This window comes from Cajanus cajan, chromosome 10 (genome assembly GCF_000230855.2).
Source record: "Cajanus cajan strain Asha chromosome 10, NIPB_CcT2T_4, whole genome shotgun sequence".
NCBI classification, from domain to species: Eukaryota; Viridiplantae; Streptophyta; class Magnoliopsida; order Fabales; family Fabaceae; genus Cajanus; species Cajanus cajan.
Window position 1 is genome coordinate 23,426,141 of NC_138526.1, and position 21,711 is coordinate 23,447,851.

General features: G+C 36.4%; 1 protein-coding gene across 1 annotated transcript; it reads left to right on the forward strand.

Moving 5' to 3' along the window:
- The first annotated feature begins 184 nt into the window (after positions 1 to 184).
- LOC145952381 (uncharacterized) lies at positions 185 to 20,779 on the forward strand. The gene is made up of 8 exons (XM_083064733.1): positions 185 to 564; positions 646 to 897; positions 997 to 1,121; positions 1,362 to 1,462; positions 16,263 to 16,642; positions 16,733 to 16,975; positions 17,075 to 17,174; positions 17,541 to 20,779. The coding sequence occupies exons 1-8, from the start codon at positions 185 to 187 to the stop codon at positions 19,245 to 19,247; spliced, it is 3,288 nt and encodes a 1,095-aa protein (XP_082920859.1). The 3' UTR covers positions 19,248 to 20,779.
- Positions 20,780 to 21,711: the final 932 nt, after the last annotated feature.

Sequence of the window (21,711 nt, forward strand, 5' to 3'; positions counted from 1 at the left end):
TCTTGATTAGGAATTTCTTATGAGTTTTAGTGTAAACTCATAAAATTCCTTGATTTTTTTTTAAAGGATGGTTGGTAGGGGAAATCATTCTAATTCTTCTTCAAGCATGGATGAGCGGCAAATTGCTCAAGCTATGGAGTTAATTGCTGCTGCTATTGGACAACAGAATACTTTGTTGGCTCAGATGGAGGCCAATCGGGCTGCAGCTGAGACAGCTAGGACTAACGTACCTGATGAGTATAGGGGCTTGTCAGAGTTTAGAAAAGGGAATCCTCCTCAATTCACAGGTGTTGATGGACCAGAAGTTGCTGACCAATGGATTGAAGAAATAGAGAAAATTTTCATGGTGATGCAATGCCCCGAGGAGAGGAAGCTTGTTTATGCTACTTATATGTTGGTGGGTGAGGCTAGCTGCTGGTGGAAAGGTGCTCAGGTTATGATGAAGGCCAGAGGGGAGGCGGTGAATTGGGAGAATTTTAAAAAGGTATTTTTGGAGAAATATTTTCCAGATAGCGCCAGATATGCTAAGGAAGCCGAGTTTTTGAGACTGCAACAAGGGAACATGTCAGTACAGGAGTACGTGGTCAAGTTTGAACACTTGGCTAGATACTATTCTCAAGCTATCACTGAAGCATGGAGATGTAGGAAGTTCAGTGAAGGTCTAAGATTTGAGCTGAAGAAAACCATTGTTCCTATGGGAATTATGGAATTCCCAATGCTGGTTGAAAAGGCAAAAACGGTTGAAAGATTTGAGGGAGGGAATAAAATGATGAAAGGACCAGAAGGATCATCTGGAAGGGGGAAACAATCTCAAAAGAGACCATCCCAATTTCAGATTGGGAATGCTAATAAGAAACCAATGGGGACTACTACTACAGGAGCTGTTAGATGCTATACGTGTGGAGGCCCACATATGATGAGGGACTGTCCTACAAAGAATTATGCGTGTTTTAAATGTGGCAAGGTGGGTCACATGGCTAAAGATTGCAATATCAGAAATGCTCCAGCTAGAGAGAACCAAAAGGTGGATCGACCTACTGCAGCAGGACGTGTTTTTGCCTTAACAAGTGTTGAAGCTGAAACATCATCTGAGCTAGTAAAGGGGAAGGGCAAAATTGATGGTAATGATATTTCTATTCTATTTGATTCTGGTGCATCACATTCTTTTATTTCTTACGAATGTGTGAGGAGATCAAAATTAGTTGTGAATTCCTTGAGTGTGGATCTAGTTGTTTCTACCCCAGCTTCAGGGTCTGTTTTGACTTCTGAGGTTTGTTTAGGATGTACAATAGAAGTAGAAGGGCGTTGTTATAAGGTGAACTTGTTTTGTTTACCTTTATCGGATTTGGATGTGATTTTAGGGATGGACTGGCTTTCTATCAATAAGATTTTGATAGATTGTTCAGAGAAGAGATTAATCTTTCCTGCTGTTAAACAGGAAAGGTTTATTTCTAATAGACAGGTGGATGGGTTGTTGAAGGATGGAGCTCTAGGGTTTATGATCCTATCCTTTATTAGTGTAGAGAATGAAAAATTGTTGAATAGTATTGAGGTTGTTAGAGAGTTTCCAGAAGTTTTTCCAGATGATATTCCTGGATTACCACCAAAGCGAGAGTTGGAGTTTAGTATTGATCTTATACCAGGGGCGGGAGCAGTATCCATTTCTCCTTATAGAATGGCACCAGCAGAGTTGTTAGAATTGAAAAAGCAGATTGAAGAACTTTTGGAGAAGCAGATGATCAGACCTAGTGTCTCTCCGTGGGGAGCACCCGTGTTATTAGTAAAGAAGAATGATGGTAGTATGAGGTTATGTGTAGATTATAGGCAGTTAAATAAACTGACAATCAAGAATAAGTACCCATTGCCAAGGATTGATGATTTGATGGATCAGTTAAGAGGAGCTTCTGTTTTCTCCAAGATTGATTTGAGGTCTGGGTATCACCAGATACGGGTAAAGGAGGAGGACATACCAAAGACTACTTTCAGGACTCGGTATGGTCATTATGAGTATATTGTCATGCCTTTTGGAGTGACGAATGCTCCAGCTGTTTTCATGGATTATATGAATAGGATTTTCAGACCTTTTTTGGATAAGTTTGTTGTAGTATTCATTGATGATATTCTAGTTTACTCTGTTGGTCCCTACGGTTAGAATCTAGAAGGGGGGGGTTGAATAGATTCTATGTTAGTTTTCCTTTTCTTGTTTGCTTTCTAAATCTTTACCAAACAAATCTTGATTTAAAACAAACCTTTAAACATAAAAAGTAATTCAGAGTTATATATGCACAGCTTATCCAACAAGATTTGAATAACACAATTAATACAAGATATGTAAAGATTGAATTTATCAATTACCAAGAATCTTTAAAGTTCAGTTTCTGCAGATAATGTTTTTCTTCATACAACATTAATCAAGAAACTTATACAGAATGTAAAGAGTGTAAGAGTTAAGAAAATCATGCACCAAGATATATACTGGTTCAGCCATCCAAAGGCCTACATCCAGTTTCAGATTTAGATACACCTCTAAATCCAGTCAAATCCACTATTGATATTCTTTACATGCACCCTGCACAAGCAATATCCAATCAATGAATTTAACAAGCAAATCTTGACACCCACAAGATTAACAAACCATTTCTTGACTCCACAAGAAACATATAACCCAAGAATATTGATCCCACAATATCCTACTTGAGAAAAACCTATCTCAAGATTTCTCTTTACACAACTCTTCCAGAGATTCTCTAATCTCAAGAGTTAAAACCATTCAAACAATAACAAAAGATCAGAAACGAGTACACCTGTTCGTGTAGATATGATCTTCAACAACGTAAACCAGTTTAGAATGAATTTTCTATATGAACTTCATCTTCTTGAATTGATCTTGCACACTTCTTTTTCCAAAAGTTGATTTTCAGCAGATATGTTCTTTCTTTCTTTTTCAGAAAATATTTTTCTCTTTTGCAGTAATGTGTATTCTAAAAAAAAGTCTCTCTTGTTCGTGTAAGTATTTCTCTTTTTTCCGTGTGTGAAAATTCTCTCTTTTTTTAAAAGCTTCAGTTTTAATCTTATTTAAAGACAATTTTCATGTGCAAGGAAACAGTTATTTCAGTTATATTCATAACGGAGATAATCTATTACCTGTGATGGTAATCTATTACCACGAGTTAGAATAACTGAACTAATTATTTCAGCTCCTGTTTTAATCTATTACCTAACATGGTAACCGATTAACACGATGCCAAAATAACACAAAACTCACATTTGGAACAGAGGTAATCGATTACTTTAAAGAGATAATCGATTAACACGATCCTTTTTCCTCTTGAAATCATCAGAATCAGTTTGGTAATCTATTCCTTAACTCAGAAAATTTCTGATGTTTTCAAGTTTTCATTTAAAGTCTCAAACACTCAGTAAATTAATACTTCATGTTCTCAACAATGAATGAAATAAGAAAAATGAGTATTATGATATTTTCACCTTCATGTTAATTACTAATTTTTAACACATAACAAACAAACACATACAAGCCTAATCTTTTAAACAATCAATACATTATCCTTTTGACATAGGCTTAAAATAAAAAGCAACATGAGCAAAACATCAAAACTAAAACTTCTAGGGAACATCTTCCAGATGTAGATTCTTCAATCTTCAACAATCTCCCCCTTTTTGGTTTTGATGAGCCAAACTCTTCATGTTGACTTTCACGATCATCATGTTGTTTTGTTTCACTTGTTTGTTTGAAATTTGAACTTGAATTTGAACCTGCATATGTCTAGAACAAAAACTTCCATACAAAGCATTATGCAGTTCTATTTCCATTTCTTTCTTATACAATACATAAACAACCATATAAACATTTAATCAGTTTCTCATGAATTTCTCCCCCTGTTTGGCTTAACCAAACCAAAAAAAAAAAAAAAACAGAGTAAACAGAGAAATAACATGATACTTATGCAACAAAAACAACAAGCACTTAATAAGACTTTCATCATATAAGCATTAAAAATGTTCAGAAGCATACAAATACTACAACTATTACAAACTTTAAGTCTGAAATATAAATCAAAGTATTTATGCAGAACAAATTAAAATGCAGTGCCTAAAATGTAATGCATAACTAAATTTCTTCAGGGTAGGGTATGTTCATCGCATCCAGTCGTTCAGATATAGATTCAAGACAAGCCTTCAGCTCTTGATAATCTCTTCTCTGAGTTTCTCTGATGTCATCTAGCTTTGCCAGAACAGATAGCTCAAAAGTAGAAAGAGGCTTGGGCTCTTCAGCTCCTTCCTCTTCTTCAGTTTGAACTTCAGGTTGAGACGGCTCTGTAGTCTCAGCAGTAGGAACATCTTCCTTTGCTATCCAACCAGCATCTGTTTTCACTAGCTTCATCATTTTCAGAGCTCTATCCTTGATATCATGAACATCTCTGGTGACCTCTCTTGCTTCACCAGTTAAGGGAACTTTATAGAACACCAATACCTTGCTTATGAACACAGCATATGGACACTTGCAGTCCATTAACCTCCTTGTCTTTAGCATTATGTCTTCTACCACATATACCCAATCAACTTGAATGTTGTTCTTAAAAGCTGCTAGCAGTGCCATATCTTCTTCACTGATTTGTGCGTGATTGCTCCCCCTTGCTGCCAGAATCCAAACAATTACATAATGTAGGAGTCTATCTTCCACTCGTAGACCTCCAGCATTATATGTAATTTTCCTCTTTTCTTTTCTTTTGTATTCTTTATTAGCCTCCCAGGCTGAAACATCCCTCAGCATACTCATAAAAAACGTATCTTTACCTATTGAGAAATTTTTCATCTTTAATTCATTGAAGGTAGGTTTAATACCATTTCTGGTTAATCCACCAATCTTCAAAAATACATCAGCAGATAGAGTAACTTTTATTCCTTTAACTTCTGAAACCAAAGCACCATTTTCATCTCTTCCCAAATTTGAGTAAAAGACCCTAACAAGATCAGGGTAGTACAGTCCACTTAACCCAACAAATTTGCTAACTCCTTGACAAGATAACAGAGTAGGAAATGTAAAACCTTGCTCTATAAGCCAAGACGAGTAGAGTACCTTTGGAGCCACAATGTCTTTGCAAGCAAAAGACTCATTGAAAGTTTCCTCTTGAGACTTCCTTGTGAACCACGAATGAGAATATTCTTCTTCAGGTTCTGGACGAGAGGACTCTTGTTTCTTCTTTTTAGATGTACCTTGACCTTGAGTAGTAGGACGAGGGTAATCTCTGTTGGCTTTGTGCTTTACACGCTTTCCTTTGCCAAGACTTTCCATGAATGGGGCTTAGGGTTAGGTTTTGAAAGAGATTTTGAGATAGAAAAGGGAACCAGGGGTTTCGTTCGTTTTAGTTTGAAGCAAAAATGGAGAGAGTTTTGAATTAATTTGAATTCGAAACAGATTTAAAGAGGGTTTTTGAGTACTTAAAAAAAAACACAGGGGTTCGCGTCAGGTAATCGATTAACCCAGTTGGTAATCGATTATCTCGCAACTGAAACAGGGTAATTATGCAAGTGAGTGAGTGGTAATCGATTAACCCGCATGGTAATCGATTATCACAGTGGGTATGCATCAGAAATTGCATCAAAGTAGCAGAGGTAGTCGATTACTGAAAATTGATAATCGATTACTGCTGTTGATTTTTCAGCAATTTCTTCATTTCTTCCAATGGTAATCGATTAACCCGATAGGTAATCGATTATCACAGAGAAATGTGTGCAGATACAGGGCATACTGTGTTTTGTGTGATTTCCTATTATGAGTGCACATACATCAAGTTTAAACCTATAAGTGCTTAGCAATTTCATGCATATTCACACAATCATACTTTAATTATGAGATTTAGGATAGATTGGACTCACTAATGATACCAAGATTGGTTCTTAGCTTGAAAAATCTTTCCTTTGGTAGAGGCTTTGTAAAGATGTCAGCAAGTTGATCTTCTGACATTATGAATTTGATGTCACAGTCTCCTTTCTCTACATGATCTCTGATAAAGTGATGTCTAACTTCAATGTGCTTAGTTCTTGAGTGTAGAATAGGATTCCTTGAAATGTTAATTGCACTTGTGTTGTCACACTTCAGTGGTATGTGATCAATCTTCAATCCAAAGTCTTGAAGTTGATGTTTAAACCAAATTGACTGAGCACAGCAGCTTCCAGCAGCTATATACTCAGCTTCAGCAGTTGAGAGTGCTACACAAGCTTGTTTCTTGCTCTGCCACGATATGAGACATTCTCCAAACGTATGGCACGTTCCACTTGTACTTTTCCTATCCAATTTACAACCAGCAAAATCGGAGTCAGAGTAACCAGTTAAAGATGGAGAAGTACCTTTAGGATACCACAATCCAACATTGATTGTGCCTTTCAAATACTTCAGTATTTTCTTTACAGCCTTCAGATGTGATTCCTTTGGTTTTGATTGGAATCTAGCACATACACATACACTGTACATGATGTCAGGTCTGCTAGCTGTTAGATACAGAAGAGATCCAATGATCCCTCTATACATTGATTCTTCAACATCTTTTCCTGCAATATCACTATCTAGATAACAATTAGTAGACATAGGAGTATTTGATATCTTACAATTCTCCATATCAAATTTCTTTAACAGTTCTTTGCTATATTTAGTTTGATGTAGAAAAATTCCATTTTCCATTTGTTTGACTTGTAGTCCTAGGAAGAAGCTTAATTCTCCCATCATAGACATATCAAACTCCTTCTGCATATTGGAAACAAATTCTCCACAAAGAGATTGGTTAGTTGATCCAAATATTATATCATCAACATAAATCTGAATCAGCAGAATATCTTTTGATTTTCTCTTTATGAAAAGAGTTTTATCAACATTACCTCTTTGAAAGTCATGAGTTAGTAGAAACTTACTCAGCCTTTCATACCATTTCCTTGGAGCTTGTTTCAGTCCATACAAAGCTTTCTTGAGCTTGTAAACATGCTTAGGTAATTTGCAGTCAACAAAACCAGGTGGTTGAGCTACATAAACTTCTTCATCAATTAAACCATTTAAAAATGCACTTTTCACATCCATTTGATATAGTTTGAAATCAAACACACAAGCAAATGCAAGTAAAAGCCTAACAGCTTCTAATCTAGCAACTGGAGCATATGTTTCACCAAAGTCTATACCTTCCTGTTGATTGTATCCTTTGGCTACTAATCTAGCTTTATTTTTAACTATAACACCTTCTTCATTTAGTTTGTTTCTGAAAACCCATTTTGTACCAATGATATTCATATTCTTATTGAAAGGAACTAAAATCCAAACATCATTTCTTTTGAATTGATTCAGTTCATCATGCATGGCCATTATCCAGAATTCATCTTTTAATGCATGTTCCACACATAATGGTTCAATTTGAGAAACAAATGCCATATCATCACTTAGAAGATTAAAAGAGTGTCTAGTAGAAACTCCCTTATTTATATCTCCAAGAATGTTATCCAGAGATAGATCTTTGGGTTTCCTCCATTCTTTGGGTAGTGATGTGTCTTCAGATGGTGTTTTCTGCTGTAGTTCCAGTTTTTCTTCTTCTTGTGTAATACTGTCACCTATCTCATCTTCATCATTAAGAGATTTTCCTTTTTCAAGGATGTTAGTTTCATCAAAAGTAACATGTATAGATTCTTCAACAGATAAGGTACTTTTGTTAAAGACTCTATATGCTTTGCTAATTGCAGAATATCCAATAAAAACTCCTTCATCAGCCTTAGCATCAAATTTTCCAAGAGTGTCTTTTCCATTATTCAGAACAAAACACTTACAGCCAAACACTTTAAAATGTGAAATGTCAGGCTTTCTTCCTTTGTAAAGCTCATATGGTGTTTTCTTTAAAATAGGTCTAATCAAGATTCTATTTAGAACATAGCATGCAGTGCTTACTGCATCAGCCCAAAAGTATTTTGGTAAACCATTTTCATTTAACATGGCTCTTGCTAGCTCTATTAGAGATCTATTTTTCCTCTCTACAACTCCATTTTGTTGAGGAGTTCTAGGGACAGAAAAATTGTGATTAATACCATTTTCTTCACAAAAAGTTTGAAAAGATTCATTTTGAAATTCACCACCATGATCACTTCGCAAAGATTTAATTTTCAAGTCCTTTTCATTCTGAATTCTTTTTGAAATGATTCTAAAGGCTTTAAAAGCATTGTCTTTATGGGATATAAATGCAACCCATGTGAATCTGGAGTAGTCATCAATGAGAACTAAAGCATAAGTGTTTCCACCTAGACTTTTGGTTCTTGATGGTCCAAAGAGATCCATGTGCAAAAGTTCCAGCGGTCTAGAGGTTGACATAACTTTCTTTGATTTAAAAGAAGCTCTAGTCTGCTTTCCCTTTTGACATGCATCACAAAGTCCTTGTTTAGAGAACTTGATCTTTGGAAGACCACTAACAAGATCTTTAGATGCAAGTCTATTTAACTGATCTGCATTTATATGTGCAATGCGTCTATGCCATAACCATGTTATATTATCATGTGATGTGAGACAAGAATTGGATGATGAATGCTCTAAGTCTAAGATGTATATGTTATTGACTCTTTTTCCTATAAGCAGGACTTCATTTGATTCCTTATCACAAACCATACAGCATTGATTATTAAAAGAGATATTGTAATTTTTGTCACAAAGCTGGCTAATACTAAGCAGGTTATATTTGAGACCTTCTACATACAGGACATTTTCAATGAGAGTATTGGAATTGTTACCAACACTGCCTGAGCCTAGTATTCTGCCTTTGTTGTTATCTCCATATGTTACAGATCCTCCTTCTTTTTCCTGTAATGAGATAAATTTGCTTTTATCTCCTGTCATGTGTCTTGAGCAGCCGCTATCTAAGTACCACATTGATTGCTTTGCTCTCAAGCACACCTGCAACACAAGTTATTCAATTTGATTTTGGTACCCAATGGATCTTGGGTCCTGGAGAATCAGTGAGTACATAATCTAATTTCTTAATCCATTTATATTTTCCACTAGGAATGCCAAATTTCCTTATCATGCATCTGTAGTAGTTATGACCAGATTTCATACAATAGTTACATGAGTGGGAATTAATGGATTTCATAACATTAACATTCTGTTTTTCTTTATCCTTTGCTTTTAATGCAGCATACAATGTTTCACAGTTCTCACATGGTGACTTTAGTTTAGAGATATCTGAAAGTAGTTTCCTGTTATCATTCTCTAAATCAGAAATTTTATCTCTCATGTGTGTCATTTTCTTTTTGTAAACATTATTTGATTTTTCTAATTTCTTTGCTTCAGCATACAGTTCAGCAAATGCATTTTGCAATTCATCATACGAGTCAATAGTTGAGTCAGAATCATATACCTCATAATCTGAATTATGTTTGGTCATGAGACAGAGATTTGCTTCCTGATCCTCATCACTATCACTTGAAGTTGTTGAGGCATTCTCTTCCCATGCTATGTATGCTTTCTTTTTCTTTGATCTGAACTTTTGTTTCGTCTCCTCATTCTTTTTCAGGCTTGGACAGTCAGCTCTCATGTGTCCAGCTTTTCCACATTCAAAACATTTGAACTTTGGAGATGAGTTTTCATTCTTCTTGAAGGATTTCTTCTGACTGGAGAATCTCTTATTGTTGTTCTTCCTTCTCATGAATTTTCTGAAATTCTTCACCATTAGATTTAATTCTTCTTGTTCAGAACTTTCATTGCTGCTATCCTCTTCATCACTTGAGGATTCTTTTACCTTTAAGGCCAGACCTTTTGCCTTTTTATCTTTTTGTTCTTCATCAGCAATCCTTGACAGATCCATCTCATATTCTCTTAGCTTTCCAAATAACTCAGCACTTGTCATCTGAGCTAAGTTCTTTGACTCTGTAATTGCTGTGACAGTTGGTTGCCATCTTCTGTTTAGTGACTTCAGGATTTTGACATTTACTTCTTCTTCCACGAAGTCTTTCCCTAATCCTTTTAGGTGATTTATTATGTGAATGAACCTCTTTTGCATATCCATGACAGTTTCACCTTGATTCATTCTGAAGGTTTCATATTCCTGAATGAGTGTGTTCTTTCTAGCTCTTCTCACTTCTGGAGTTCCTTCATGTGTTACTTGGATTAAATCCCAAGCTTCCTTTGCTGTAGAACAAGCTGAAATTCTAAAAAATTCATCAGAATTTAGTGCAGAATGTATGATATTTAAAGCTTTTGCATCATTCTCTGCTCTTCTAATTTCACTTTGATCCCAGCTATCATATGGTTTCTCAATTTCTTTTCCTCCCTCTATCTTAGTGGGTATTTTGTAATCTGTGATTACAGCCTGCCAAATATTTCTATGAACAGATTCCATGAAAATTTTCATTCTAACTTTCCAAAAGGGATAGTTATCTCCACAAAACAATGGGGGTCTGTTTATAGAAGCACCTTCAGCAAACGGTAATTGATTACCAGCCATCTAACCTTTCTAAAGATCTAGTCTTGAATGTTTTACAAGATACAGCTCTGGTACCAATTGTTGGTCCCTACGGTTAGAATCTAGAAGGGGGGGGTTGAATAGATTCTATGTTAGTTTTCCTTTTCTTGTTTGCTTTCTAAATCTTTACCAAACAAATCTTGATTTAAAACAAACCTTTAAACATAAAAAGTAATTCAGAGTTATATATGCACAGCTTATCCAACAAGATTTGAATAACACAATTAATACAAGATATGTAAAGATTGAATTTATCAATTACCAAGAATCTTTAAAGTTCAGTTTCTGCAGATAATGTTTTTCTTCATACAACATTAATCAAGAAACTTATACAGAATGTAAAGAGTGTAAGAGTTAAGAAAATCATGCACCAAGATATATACTGGTTCAGCCATCCAAAGGCCTACATCCAGTTTCAGATTTAGATACACCTCTAAATCCAGTCAAATCCACTATTGATATTCTTTACATGCACCCTGCACAAGCAATATCCAATCAATGAATTTAACAAGCAAATCTTGACACCCACAAGATTAACAAACCATTTCTTGACTCCACAAGAAACATATAACCCAAGAATATTGATCTCACAATATCCTACTTGAGAAAAACCTATCTCAAGATTTCTCTTTACACAACTCTTCCAGAGATTCTCTAATCTCAAGAGTTAAAACCATTCAAACAATAACAAAAGATCAGAAACGAGTACACCTGTTCGTGTAGATATGATCTTCAACAACGTAAACCAGTTTAGAATGAATTTTCTATATGAACTTCATCTTCTTGAATTGATCTTGCACACTTCTTTTTCCAAAAGTTGATTTTCAGCAGATATGTTCTTTCTTTCTTTTTCAGAAAATCTTTTTCTCTTTTGCAGTAATGTGTATTCTAAAAAAAAGTCTCTCTTGTTCGTGTAAGTATTTCTCTTTTTTCCGTGTGTGAAAATTCTCTCTTTTTTTAAAAGCTTCAGTTTTAATCTTATTTAAAGACAATTTTCATGTGCAAGGAAACAGTTATTTCAGTTATATTCATAACGGAGATAATCTATTACCTGTGATGGTAATCTATTACCACGAGTTAGAATAACTGAACTAATTATTTCAGCTCCTGTTTTAATCTATTACCTAACATGGTAACCGATTAACACGATGCCAAAATAACACAAAACTCACATTTGGAACAGAGGTAATCGATTACTTTAAAGAGATAATCGATTAACACGATCCTTTTTCCTCTTGAAATCATCAGAATCAGTTTGGTAATCTATTCCTTAACTCAGAAAATTTCTGATGTTTTCAAGTTTTCATTTAAAGTCTCAAACACTCAGTAAATTAATACTTCATGTTCTCAACAATGAATGAAATAAGAAAAATGAGTATTATGATATTTTCACCTTCATGTTAATTACTAATTTTTAACACATAACAAACAAACACATACAAGCCTAATCTTTTAAACAATCAATACATTATCCTTTTGACATAGGCTTAAAATAAAAAGCAACATGAGCAAAACATCAAAACTAAAACTTCTAGGGAACATCTTCCAGATGTAGATTCTTCAATCTTCAACATACTCTAGATCTGTAGAAGAACATAGAGAACATTTGAGGATAGTTTTGCAAGTATTGAAGGAGAAACAATTATTTGCAAAATTATCAAAATGTGAGTTTTGGCTATCTGAAGTTAAGTTCTTGGGCCATGTAACATCTGGACAAGGAATTGCAGTTGATCCTACTAAGGTGGAAGCAGTTTTGAGGTGGGAGCGTCCGAAATCAGTTACTGAAGTTAGAGGTTTTGTGGGATTGGCTGGCTATTATAGAAGATTCATAGAAGGATTTTCTAAAATAGTTATGCCTTTAACACAGCTAACCAGGAAGGATCATCCCTTTGTATGGACGGAGGAGTGTGAAATGAGTTTTCAAGAGTTAAAGGAAAAGCTGACGTCGTCTCTAGTGTTGATTTTGCCAGATCCTAATAAATCTTTTGAGGTTTATTGTGATGCATCTCATCAAGGTTTAGGATGTGTTCTTATGCAAGATAGGCAGGTTGTGGCCTATGCATCTAGGCAGTTAAAGACTCATGAACGGAATTATCCTACGCATGATCTAGAGTTGGCGGCGGTAGTTTTTGCTTTGAAGATTTGGAGGCATTATCTCTATGGGGCAAAGTTTGATGTGTTCAGTGATCATAAGAGTCTGAAATATTTGTTTGATCAAAAAGAGTTAAATATGAGGCAAAGGAGGTGGATTGAATTTTTGAAAGATTATGATTTTCAGTTAATGTACCATCCAGGTAAAGCAAATGTGGTGGCAGATGCTTTGAGTTGAAAATCTCTCCATATGTCTTACATGATGGTTAAAGAGATGGAGTTGGTAGAGAAATTCAGGGATATGAATCTTAACGTGGTGGTTGCCCCAAATTTCATTAGTTGTGGTATGACTACCATTACTAGTGATTTCTTAGAGATGGTGAAACAAAAACAAGTTCAGGATGCGAGTTTGAACAAGGTTAAGGAGTTGATGAGTTCTGGGAAAGCTGAAGGATTTGAACAAGGTACAGATGGAATTTTGAGGTACAAGAGTAGAATTTGTATTCCACAGGATGAGGAGTTGAAGAAATTGATATTTGAGGAAGCTCATAAAAGCAAATTGAGTGTACATCCAGGTATGACAAAAATGTATCAAGATTTGAAGAAAATGTTTTGGTGGAATGGGATGAAAAGGGAGATAGCTGAGTATGTTGCATCTTGCATTGTGTGTCAAAAAGCTAAAGTGGAACATCAAAAACCAGGAGGTTTGTTACAAATGATGGAGATCCCTGAATGGAAATGGGATAGTATAACCATGGATTTTGTTGTTGGATTACCAAGGTCTGCTAAGAATTGTAATTCTATTTGGGTGATCGTGGATAGATTAACTAAGTGTGCTCATTTTCTTCCGGTGAATATAAAGTGGTCCTTAGAAAGGTTAACTCAATTGTATATTAAGGAGATTGTTAGATTACATGGTGTGCCCTCTAGTATCATCTCTGATAGGGATCCTCGTTTTACATCCCGATTTTGGCAGAGTTTGCATCAAGCGTTAGGAACTAAGTTGAGACTCAGTTCTGCTTATCACCCACAAACTGATGGGCAGTCTGAGAGGACTATTCAATCTTTGGAGGACTTGTTGAGGGCTTGTATTTTGGATCATCTAGGGAGAGATGTTGCCTTTGGTTGAGTTCACTTATAATAACAGTTTTCACGCAAGTATAGAAATGGCACCATTTGAGGCTCTGTATGGGAGGAAGTGTCGAACACCTTTGTGTTGGTTTAAAGAAGGAGAATCAATGATGGTGGGACCAGAGATTATCTTGCAAACTACTGAAAAAGTGAAACAAATTCAGGGAAGAATGAGAGCTACTCAGAGTCGACAAAAGTCTTATGCAGACAAGAGGAGGAAACCTTTGGAATTTTCAGAGGGAGAACATGTATTTTTGAAGGTAACTCCTACCACAGGTGTGGGAAGAGCTATCAAAGCGAAGAAGTTGAATCCTAAGTTTATTGGACCGTATCAAATTCTCAAGAGGATTGGACCAGTGGCATATCAGATTGCATTACCTCCATTTCTATCTAATCTGCATGATGTATTCCATGTGTCACAACTGAGGAAGTATATTCACGATCCGAGTCATGTCTTGGAATCAGAGGCAGTGCAAGTGAAGGAGAATTTAACTTTTGAGAAACAACCAGTTTCAGTGGCAGACAAGAGAGTTAAGAAGTTGCGAGGTAAATCTATCAATTTAGTGAAGGTTATTTGGGATGCAGACACTAATGAAGCCACTTGGGAGTTGGAAGACAATATGAAGGATCAATACCCATATCTCTTTTGAGTAAGTGAATTTTCGAGGACGAAAATTTTTGTTGTTGGGGAGAATTGTAACATCTCAGTTTTCAACATGATTATTACTATTATTATTATTATTGTCATTATTACTATGTGGTATTTGGTCATAATTTGGTGGTTATATTTTACTTCAATTATAGATAATTCACACTCCATTTATGCTTAGAAAGATATGTGTGTTGTTAGATCTAATTAGATAGTTGTGAAATTTTTTTTTTAAGAATCATTTCTCGCTGGGCTGACTGACTAGTCTCAGTGTCCGAGGCATAACTTGGGTTGTGATGGTCCAAATGATGCAAAAATTGGTGTCAATGGAAATCTAAGAGAAAAACGCACAACTTTTGCAGAAATAGCCATTTGCAAAATCGGTCGTTTAGGAGGTCAAAATTGGACTTTTATTGATACAATTGTTTCTCGCTGGGCTGATTGGCAAGCCTCGGTTTTTGGGGTATAACTTGGTCGGTGGTTGTTCAAATGATACAAACTTGGTGGATATGGAAAGATAAGAGAAAATCCTACAACTTTCATGAAGGAAATATTTTCAGATTCGGCTGTCTATAAGGTCCAAATCAGTAGCCAAAGTCGGTGAGGAAAAGAACATGGCACCAACTCCATTAATTCACACCAACTCCATTAATTCATCCCACCAACTTCTATAATTCATTCCACTAATTCATTCCACTTAGTTTTGTCTATCTTTTTCTCCATTATTTTAATGTGTTTTGGAGGCTATAAATAGGCCTTCACTTCTCCATTGCAAACCATCCCAAGAAATACTTCTCATCCCTCAATTCTCATTCTCTCTTCTCTTATACTCTCTTCTTTCCCTCTTCTTCTCTTTGAAGACCAAGAGAAATCCAGAGGAAGAGGTTCTGTCCTAATTTTAGCTCCGGTCCCTATTTTAGACGGAAGGAGCCTTGGGGAGGCAGCTGTGCTATAGTCTCAGTTTCTGCCCGAGTTTCAGTTCAGGATTATCCAAGTAAGTGTGGCATTTATAAAATTAATCTAGTATGCAAAGTAAGGGTAGTATGCAAAGTAAGGGTAGTATGCAAAGTAAGGGTAGTATGCAAAGTAAGGGTAGTACTTTAATATGCTATTTTGTTTATGTGAAAATTGTCATTTATTTAAGTTAAGGGTTATTTTAGGTGTTTAATTATTTATGTTATTATATTGAATGATTTGACATGGTTATGGAAAAGTTTGTATGTAATTATGGAATATGCTATATGTGTGTGGTTTGGAAAGTTAATAGAACCTAGAGGAGTAAGGTTATGGTATGGATTAGATCTCTTGGTGAGATCAAGATATAATCTTTGGAAAATGTGGAATTAGGAGTCCCATGGTGAGGATTCCAATATGGAACGTTTCCAAGGATTATAAAGTAAACCACTTCAGATGTTAGGTGGATTCTGAAGTACTCCTCTAAGTATCTATTTGCTACCGGTATGGGTCTGGGTCGAGTCATACCGATGGATGAGGTGACCCCACCAGGGTTACGTGACGACGTAATCCAACTGTATACTTTCCATGAGAGGTTAGGCGTGAGACATGGGTTGCTGACATGTTTCACCGTATCAACACTTGGTTTGGATAGGTGTTGAGGCCAACATTTGGTTTGGATGTGTTGGTTACATCATGTATATTAGATCTGTAGAATTGAGGAAATGAAAGGAACTTCATGAGTTTCTTGATCTTGATTAGGAATTTCTTATGAGTTTTAGTGTAAACTCATAAAATTCCTTGATTTTTTTTAAAGGATGGTTGGTAGGGGAAATCATTCTAATTCTTCTTCAAGCATGGATGAGCGGCAAATTGCTCAAGCTATGGAGTTAATTGCTGCTGCTATTGGACAACAGAATACTTTGTTGGCTCAGATGGAGGCCAATCGGGCTGCAGCTGAGACAGCTAGGACTAACGTACCTGATGAGTATAGGGGCTTGTCAGAGTTTAGAAAAGGGAATCCTCCTCAATTCACAGGTGTTGATGGACCAGAAGTTGCTGACCAATGGATTGAAGAAATAGAGAAAATTTTCATGGTGATGCAATGCCCCGAGGAGAGGAAGTTTGTTTATGCTACTTATATGTTGGTGGGTGAGGCTAGCTGCTGGTGGAAAGGTGCTCAGGTTATGATGAAGGCCAGAGGGGAGGCGGTGAATTGGGAGAATTTTAAAAAGGTATTTTTGGAGAAATATTTTCCAGATAGCGCCAGATATGCTAAGGAAGCCGAGTTTTTGAGACTGCAACAAGGGAACATGTCAGTACAGGAGTACGTGGTCAAGTTTGAACACTTGGCTAGATACTATTCTCAAGCTATCACTGAAGCATGGAGATGCAGGAAGTTCAGTGAAGGTCTAAGATTTGAGCTGAAGAAAACCATTGTTCCTATGGGAATTATGGAATTCCCAATGCTGGTTGAAAAGGCAAAAACGGTTGAAAGATTTGAGGGAGGGAATAAAATGGTGAAAGGACCAGAAGGATCATCTGGAAGGGGGAAACAATCTCAAAAGAGACCATCCCAATTTCAGATTGGGAATGCTAATAAGAAACCAATGGGGACTACTACTACAGGAGCTGTTAGATGCTATACGTGTGGAGGCCCACATATGATGAGGGACTGTCCTACAAAGAATTATGCGTGTTTTAAATGTGGCAAGGTGGGTCACATGGCTAAAGATTGCAATATCAGAAATGCTCCAGCTAGAGAGAACCAAAAGGTGGATCGACCTACTGCAGCAGGACGTGTTTTTGCCTTAACAAGTGTTGAAGCTGAAACATCATCTGAGCTAGTAAAGGGGAAGGGCAAAATTGATGGTAATGATATTTCTATTCTATTTGATTCTGGTGCATCACATTCTTTTATTTCTTACGAATGTGTGAGGAGATCAAAATTAGTTGTGAATTCCTTGAGTGTGGATCTAGTTGTTTCTACCCCAGCTTCAGGGTCTGTTTTGACTTCTGAGGTTTGTTTAGGATGTACAATAGAAGTAGAAGGGCGTTGTTATAAGGTGAACTTGTTTTGTTTACCTTTATCGGATTTGGATGTGATTTTAGGGATGGACTGGCTTTCTATCAATAAGATTTTGATAGATTGTTCAGAGAAGAGATTAATCTTTCCTGCTGTTAAACAGGAAAGGTTTATTTCTAATAGATAGGTGGATGGGTTGTTGAAGGATGGAGCTCTAGGGTTTATGATCCTATCCTTTATTAGTGTAGAGAATGAAAAATTGTTGAATAGTATTGAGGTTGTTAGAGAGTTTCCAGAAGTTTTTCCAGATGATATTCCTGGATTACCACCAAAGCGAGAGTTGGAGTTTAGTATTGATCTTATACCAGGGGCGGGAGCAGTATCCATTTCTCCTTATAGAATGGCACCAGCAGAGTTGTTAGAATTGAAAAAGCAGATTGAAGAACTTTTGGAGAAGCAGATGATCAGACCTAGTGTCTCTCCGTGGGGAGCACCCGTGTTATTAGTAAAGAAGAAGGATGGTAGTATGAGGTTATGTGTAGATTATAGGCAGTTAAATAAACTGACAATCAAGAATAAGTACCCATTGCCAAGGATTGATGATTTGATGGATCAGTTAAGAGGAGCTTCTGTTTTCTCCAAGATTGATTTGAGGTCTGGGTATCACCAGATACGGGTAAAGGAGGAGGACATACCAAAGACTGCTTTCAGGACTCGGTATGGTCATTATGAGTATATTGTCATGCCTTTTGGAGTGACGAATGCTCCAGCTGTTTTCATGGATTATATGAATAGGATTTTCAGACCTTTTTTGGATAAGTTTGTTGTAGTATTCATTGATGATATTCTAGTTTACTCTAGATCTGTAGAAGAACATAGAGAACATTTGAGGATAGTTTTGCAAGTATTGAAGGAGAAACAATTATTTGCAAAATTATCAAAATGTGAGTTTTGGCTATCTGAAGTTAAGTTCTTGGGCCATGTAATATCTGGACAAGGAATTGCAGTTGATCCTACTAAGGTGGAAGCAGTTTTGAGGTGGGAGCGTCCGAAATCAGTTACTGAAGTTAGAGGTTTTGTGGGATTGGCTGGCTATTATAGAAGATTCATAGAAGGATTTTCTAAAATAGTTATGCCTTTAACACAACTAACCAGGAAGGATCATCCCTTTGTATGGACGGAGGAGTGTGAAATGAGTTTTCAAGAGTTAAAGGAAAAGTTGACGTCGTCTCTAGTGTTGATTTTGCCAGATCCTAATAAATCTTTTGAGGTTTATTGTGATGCATCTCATCAAGGTTTAGGATGTGTTCTTATGCAAGATAGGCAGGTTGTGGCCTATGCATCTAGGCAGTTAAAGACTCATGAACGGAATTATCCTACGCATGATCTAGAGTTGGCGGCGGTAGTTTTTGCTTTGAAGATTTGGAGGCATTATCTCTATGGGGCAAAGTTTGATGTGTTCAGTGATCATAAGAGTCTGAAATATTTGTTTGATCAGAAAGAGTTAAATATGAGGCAAAGGAGGTGGATTGAATTTTTGAAAGATTATGATTTTCAGTTAATGTACCATCCAGGTAAAGCAAATGTGGTGGCAGATGCTTTGAGTAGAAAATCTTTCCATATGTCTTACATGATGGTTAAAGAGATGGAGTTGGTAGAGAAATTCAGGGATATGAATCTTAACGTGGTGGTTGCCCCAAATTTCATTAGTTGTGGTATGACTACCATTACTAGTGATTTCTTAGAGATGGTGAAACAAAAACAAGTTCAGGATGCGAGTTTGAACAAGGTTAAGGAGTTGATGAGTTCTGGGAAAGCTGAAGGATTTGAACAAGGTACAGATGGAATTTTGAGGTACAAGAGAGAATTTGTATTCCACAGGATGAGGAGTTGAAGAAATTGATATTTGAGGAAGCTCATAAAAGCAAATTGAGTGTACATCCAGGTATGACAAAAATGTATCAAGATTTGAAGAAAATGTTTTGGTGGAATGGGATGAAAAGGGAGATAGCTGAGTATGTTGCATCTTGCATTGTGTGTCAAAAAGCTAAAGTGGAACATCAAAAACCAGGAGGTTTGTTACAAATGATGGAGATCCCTGAATGGAAATGGGATAGTATAACCATGGATTTTGTTGTTGGATTACCAAGGTCTGCTAAGAATTGTAATTCTATTTGGGTGATCGTGGATAGATTAACTAAGTGTGCTCATTTTCTTCCGGTGAATATAAAGTGGTCCTTAGAAAGGTTAACTCAATTGTATATTAAGGAGATTGTTAGATTACATGGTGTGCCCTCTAGTATCATCTCTGATAGGGATCCTCGTTTTACATCCCGATTTTGGCAGAGTTTGCATCAGGCGTTAGGAACTAAGTTGAGACTCAGTTCTGCTTATCACCCACAAACTGATGGGCAGTCTGAGAGGACTATTCAATCTTTGGAGGACTTGTTGAGGGCTTGTATTTTGGATCATCTAGGGAGAGATGTTGCCTTTGGTTGAGTTCACTTATAATAACAGTTTTCACGCAAGTATAGAAATGGCACCATTTGAGGCTCTGTATGGGAGGAAGTGTCGAACACCTTTGTGTTGGTTTAAAGAAGGAGAATCAATGATGGTGGGACCAGAGATTATCTTGCAAACTACTGAAAAAGTGAAACAAATTCAGGGAAGAATGAGAGCTACTCAGAGTCGACAAAAGTCTTATGCAGACAAGAGGAGGAAACCTTTGGAATTTTCAGAGGGAGAACATGTATTTTTGAAGGTAACTCCTACCACAGGTGTGGGAAGAGCTATCAAAGCGAAGAAGTTGAATCCTAAGTTTATTGGACCGTATCAAATTCTCAAGAGGATTGGACCAGTGGCATATCAGATTGCATTACCTCCATTTCTATCTAATCTGCATGATGTATTCCATGTGTCACAACTGAGGAAGTATATTCACGATCCGAGTCATGTCTTGGAATCAGAGGCAGTGCAAGTGAAGGAGAATTTAACTTTTGAGAAACAACCAGTTTCAGTGGCAGACAAGAGAGTTAAGAAGTTGCGAGGTAAATCTATCAATTTAGTGAAGGTTATTTGGGATGCAGACACTAATGAAGCCACTTGGGAGTTGGAAGACAATATGAAGGATCAATACCCATATCTCTTTTGAGTAAGTGAATTTTCGAGGACGAAAATTTTTGTTGTTGGGGAGAATTGTAACATCTCAGTTTTCAACATGATTATTACTATTATTATTATTATTGTCATTATTACTGTGGTATTTGGTCATAATTTGGTGGTTATATTTTACTTCAATTATAGATAATTCACACTCCATTTATGCTTAGAAAGATATGTGTGTTGTTAGATCTAATTAGATAGTTGTGAAATTTTTTTTTTAAGAATCATTTCTCGCTGGGCTGACTGACTAGTCTCAGTGTCCGAGACATAACTTGGGCTGTGATGGTCCAAATGATGCAAACTTGGTGTCAATGGAAATCTAAGAGAACAACGCACAACTTTTGCAGAAATAGCCATTTGCAAAATCGGTCGTTTAGGAGGTCAAAATTGGACTTTTATTGATACAATTGTTTCTCGCTGGGCTGATTGGCAAGCCTCGGTTTTCGGGGTATACCTTGGTCGGTGGTTGTTCCAATGATACAAACTTGGTGGATATGGAAAGATAAGAGAAAATCCTACAACTTTCATGAAGGATATATTTTCAGATTCGGCTGTCTATAAGGTCCAAATCAGTAGCCAATGTCGGTGAGGAAAAGAACATGGCACCAACTCCATTAATTCACACCAACTCCATTAATTCATCCCACCAACTTCTATAATTCATTCCACTAATTCATTCCACTTAGTTTTGTCTATCTTTTTCTCCATTATTTTAATGTGTTTTGGAGGCTATAAATAGGCCTTCACTTCTCCATTGCAAACCATCCCAAGAAATACTTCTCATCCCTCAATTCTCATTCTCTCTTCTCTTATACTCTCTTCTTTCCCTCTTCTTCTCTTTGAAGACCAAGAGAAATCCAGAGGAAGAGGTTCTGTCCTAATTTTAGCTCCGGTCCCTGTTTTAGACGGAAGGAGCCTTGGGGAGGCAGCTGTGCTATAGTCTCAGTTTCTGCCCGAGTTTCAGTTCAGGATTATCCAAGTAAGGGTGGTATTTATAAAATTAATCTAGTATGCTAAGTAAGGGTAGTACTTATAAGACTTAATCTAGTATACATGAGCATGATAGGAGTAGTATAACTTTTAATATGCTATTTTGTTTGTATGAAGGTTGTTATTTATTTAAGTTGATGGTTGTTATTTATTCAAGTTGGTGGTTGTTTTGGATATTTAATTTGGCATGGTTATGATTATGTTTA

Excerpts from the sequence above, each read along its gene's own strand:
- LOC145952381 (XM_083064733.1), top strand. The coding sequence starts at position 185 with ATGGAGGCCAATCGGGCTGCAGCTGAGACAGCTAGGACTAACGTACCT. Across the intron at positions 1,122-1,361 it reads GGGGAAGGGCAAAATTGATG|GGATGGACTGGCTTTCTATC; the intron begins GTAATGATATTT and ends ATGTGATTTTAG. Across the intron at positions 1,463-16,262 it reads GGTTTATTTCTAATAGACAG|ATGGAGGCCAATCGGGCTGC; the intron begins GTGGATGGGTTG and ends TTGTTGGCTCAG.